Raw genomic sequence first — 3241 nt, 5'->3', positions numbered from 1 at the left:
AGACACACACCCAGGAATGGTTCCTGCTCATTATCACCCCCGGTGTCTGGGCTTGGCTTGTTGGGTGTTTTTTTCCCTGCAAGAAATGTGGGACGGGAAATCAGAGTCAGATCCGTTCCAGGAGGGCAGGGGCTTCTCCCCATGCTAAGAGCAGCACTTTTGGGTCAGAAATCCTGACATGCTGCTGCTGCTGCTGCTGCAGATGAGCAGTGGTACCCCAGAGCCTGCGGGGACTCTGTTGTGATGGAGAGGCACCACGGGAGAGGTAAACTCTGGCCTGCCTGAGCTCACCACAGGCCAGATCTGGGCTGGGAGAACAAAGGCCTTTCTTTGAACAGCATCTCTCATCTCAAATTAGCATTGCAAATAGGGCCAGGCAAGCTGAGAAACACATGGGAAAGCATAAGGACAGGGAGCTCTCACGCCTGGGGGGCTGAGCAGCAGTGAGGGGTGAGCAGAAACATCCTCCTCCCTCCACACCACACCCCTGGGCTTGGGTCATTGCTGGCGGCAGGGTACCAGGCTGGCTGCATTTACAGCCTCAATTGGCCACGCTGAATCCTCCTGTGAGGTGAGATGGGCTTGGAAGTTATCCATCAATCCTCTGAAAGCCCCTCTGTGATGGCCCTTTGTCCTGTCCCTCCCCAGGATCTCCTTTCACGGCTCGGCTCTGTTTGCATTTCTAAAGCAGACGCCAGATTTAAAAAAAAAAAAAAAAACCACAATAGCGGTTCTAACTGTTTCATCTGCTCTGAGACACCCCACCGTGTGGTGGCAGATTTCTGAGAGGTGCTGTGCCCTTCCCTCAGCAAAGCTTCATCCCTGTGGCTAAGCAATCCCATCCAGCCTCCCCGAGCTCCAGGCAAGGAGCAGGTGCTGAGGGATCATCTTCCCTGCCCAGTGTCCCCAGGAGGAGACACCAAGCTCTCACCCTTCTTTTTTTTTTTTTTTTCAAGCCTGGTAGTGGAATCTGTGGGAATTTTAGGCTTTCCCCCCTAACTGCCAAAGTTAGGGGAGTTTGTGTTCACGCCCCACAGCCCCGATTGCACCCACAGCGCCCAACTCAGGGCTCACCCCCCTGATTCCGGTGCCACCCAGGCAGAGAGCTCATTTTTAAGACTCCTCTTTTCTTGTTTCTTGGAGGTCAGGTTGCCAAACTTTTCCAGGACTCGAGTCTGGGCAATATTGTCAACATCCTGGTGACCAGGCTGATTCTCCTCACCGAGGATCAGGTAAGATGGGCTTTGTTGGGCCATTTCCATCACATATCTGCACTTCCTTTGGGGGTCTGTGTGTTGCCCTTGGATTTCACCCCCAGGAAATGCCCCCTGTGCAGTCTGTTGGCTGCTCCACATCCCCCTAAAGGCACCTGGGGGCTGGGTTCAGGCTGTGGGCTGAGGAGACCTCAGGGACTCTGAGGATATTTTCTATGATAAGGTGACTTTAGGGAAGTTTAAGTAGCTTTAGTCCTCCTGAAGTCACATTTTTCTTGCTTTCCATGAAAAGTGGAGGCATCTGGACTGGTGTCAGTGCTCTGCTGGCATGGGACAGGCAGTGCCTTCGCATCACAGCTTTCCTGGGAACACACACTGTCATGTTGCTTCCATTCCAGCCCACGCTGGAGATCAACCACCACGCTGGGAAATCCCTGGACAGCTTCTGCAAGTGGCAGAAATCCATAGTGAACAGGAATGGCAACGGGAACGCAATCCCTGAGAACGGCATAGCCAACCACGACACCGCAGTGCTGATCACCAGGTGAGGCTGAGCCCTAGCCCACCCCCAGCAGGGGGGTCCATGCTGTCCTCTCTGGGGCTGTTCTCTGTGCATCTATCTGTTCTCTGTGCATCTGTCTGTCCTCTGCCTCTGTCCAGATGGGTCATCCAAGGCTTCCACCCCCCACGAACAGCCTGCCAGTGGCCGTCCCTCAGTCTGGCCATGTGCTAATTCCCTCACAGGGATGCAGATTATTGCAGTTCACATAGTTAGCATCTTCCACTTCAGTTAGTTCTGATCCTCCAGCATCTTCCCTCTGTCTTTGCTGGGCTCTCAGGGAACTTAGTTTGCAGCCACGGGCATTTGTGCACCAGAAGGCAATGGCATGGGGCTGTTGGGCACCACCAGAGCCCACCCTGGAGTTGTGGAGCACTGGGCATCTTGGAGAGCCCCTGTCTGCCCCTGCTGTGAAGGGTGAAAAGGATCCAAGTGGGACCTGAGCACTGTGACGGTGGCAGTGCTCCAGCCAGCACAGGATTTGGCTCATCTTATTTTAGGTGACTACGTGTAGGGCTGAACTCCCTCCTCAGTGGACACCCTTGGGGTAGTTACTTCATCCCAACTCCCTCAGGACTGCTGCCTGTGCCCCTGTGCTCCTGGAACAACTGCTGAGGTCAGCAGCACGATTTGGATAGTGGATTAGACCTCGGGAGCTGCAAGGAGGGCGTCTGAACCTTCATGTGATGAAGGGCATGTGGAGAAAAAATAACCCCCGCCAGGACAGATGGGAACTTGATCCTGGAGCAGCAGAGGGTGGCAGGAGGGACAGCTGGAAGGAGGGATGAGTGCTCAGAAGGTGGGAAGAGGAAGAGATGATGACAAGGAGAGTGGAAGAAAGAGCAGAGCATCTGGAAGGACATCTGGAGGGTGGAGGGGAAAAGGGCACTGAGAGGCTGCTCTTGGCAGTGTTGCTGCTGTGTCCAGGACTGTCCAGTGCCCACACAAACCCTGCTTGGGCAGAGGGGAACCATCCTGAGGAGAGGCCAAAGGCAAGCCCAGGGGTTTGGTTGTGCCTTTTTCCCCCCCTCTTTTGTGGAGTGGAAGAAAAGAATGAGATGGAAGTGCTGGAAAGGGGAGCCTCCAGGTGGGAGCCGCTTTCCTTGTCCACGAGCTGCTCTCCTGCTCCAATTCCCGGTGGCACTGAGAGCCTGGAACATCCCTCCTGGGGAGCTCATGGGATGAGAGCCCACAAGCATCAGCCCGGGAGCAAGAAAAAGGCTCCTGGGCCTCAGATTTTCCCTTTCCCGGAGCTGCAATTCCACTTTTTCCTCCCCTCCTACCGCACGTTGGATGCAAACTCCGGCTCCGAGTTTTTTCGCCCTCCCACCACCAGATGTTTGAGCCAACCCAGAGCGAGTGGCTGGGCTGGGGCAGCACCGGCACATCCCTAATAAATTCCCTGTCTCTGATAACATCTTGCTGAGCTCCGGGCTTTTTTTTTTTTTTTTTTTCGGGGCCTTTTTTT

The 3241-nt window shown here is 54.6% G+C and overlaps 1 protein-coding gene across 1 annotated transcript; it reads left to right on the top strand.

The window, feature by feature from the left end:
- The first annotated feature begins 178 nt into the window (after positions 1–178).
- Positions 179–1866, top strand: LOC114070353 (A disintegrin and metalloproteinase with thrombospondin motifs 10-like). The gene is made up of 4 exons (XM_027907710.1): positions 179–212; positions 459–571; positions 1149–1232; positions 1613–1866. Exons 1-4 carry the CDS (start codon positions 179–181, stop codon positions 1760–1762), a joined length of 381 nt encoding a protein of 126 aa, XP_027763511.1. The 3' UTR covers positions 1763–1866.
- Positions 1867–3241: the final 1375 nt, after the last annotated feature.

Source organism: Empidonax traillii, unplaced genomic scaffold (assembly GCF_003031625.1).
Source record: "Empidonax traillii isolate 1590-97213 ecotype Southwest subspecies unplaced genomic scaffold, ASM303162v1 scaffold1529:size122720, whole genome shotgun sequence".
Lineage (NCBI taxonomy): Eukaryota > Metazoa > Chordata > Aves > Passeriformes > Tyrannidae > Empidonax > Empidonax traillii.
The sequence above is the reverse complement of the archived record's forward strand: the minus strand, read 5'-3'. Positions and strand labels throughout refer to the sequence as shown.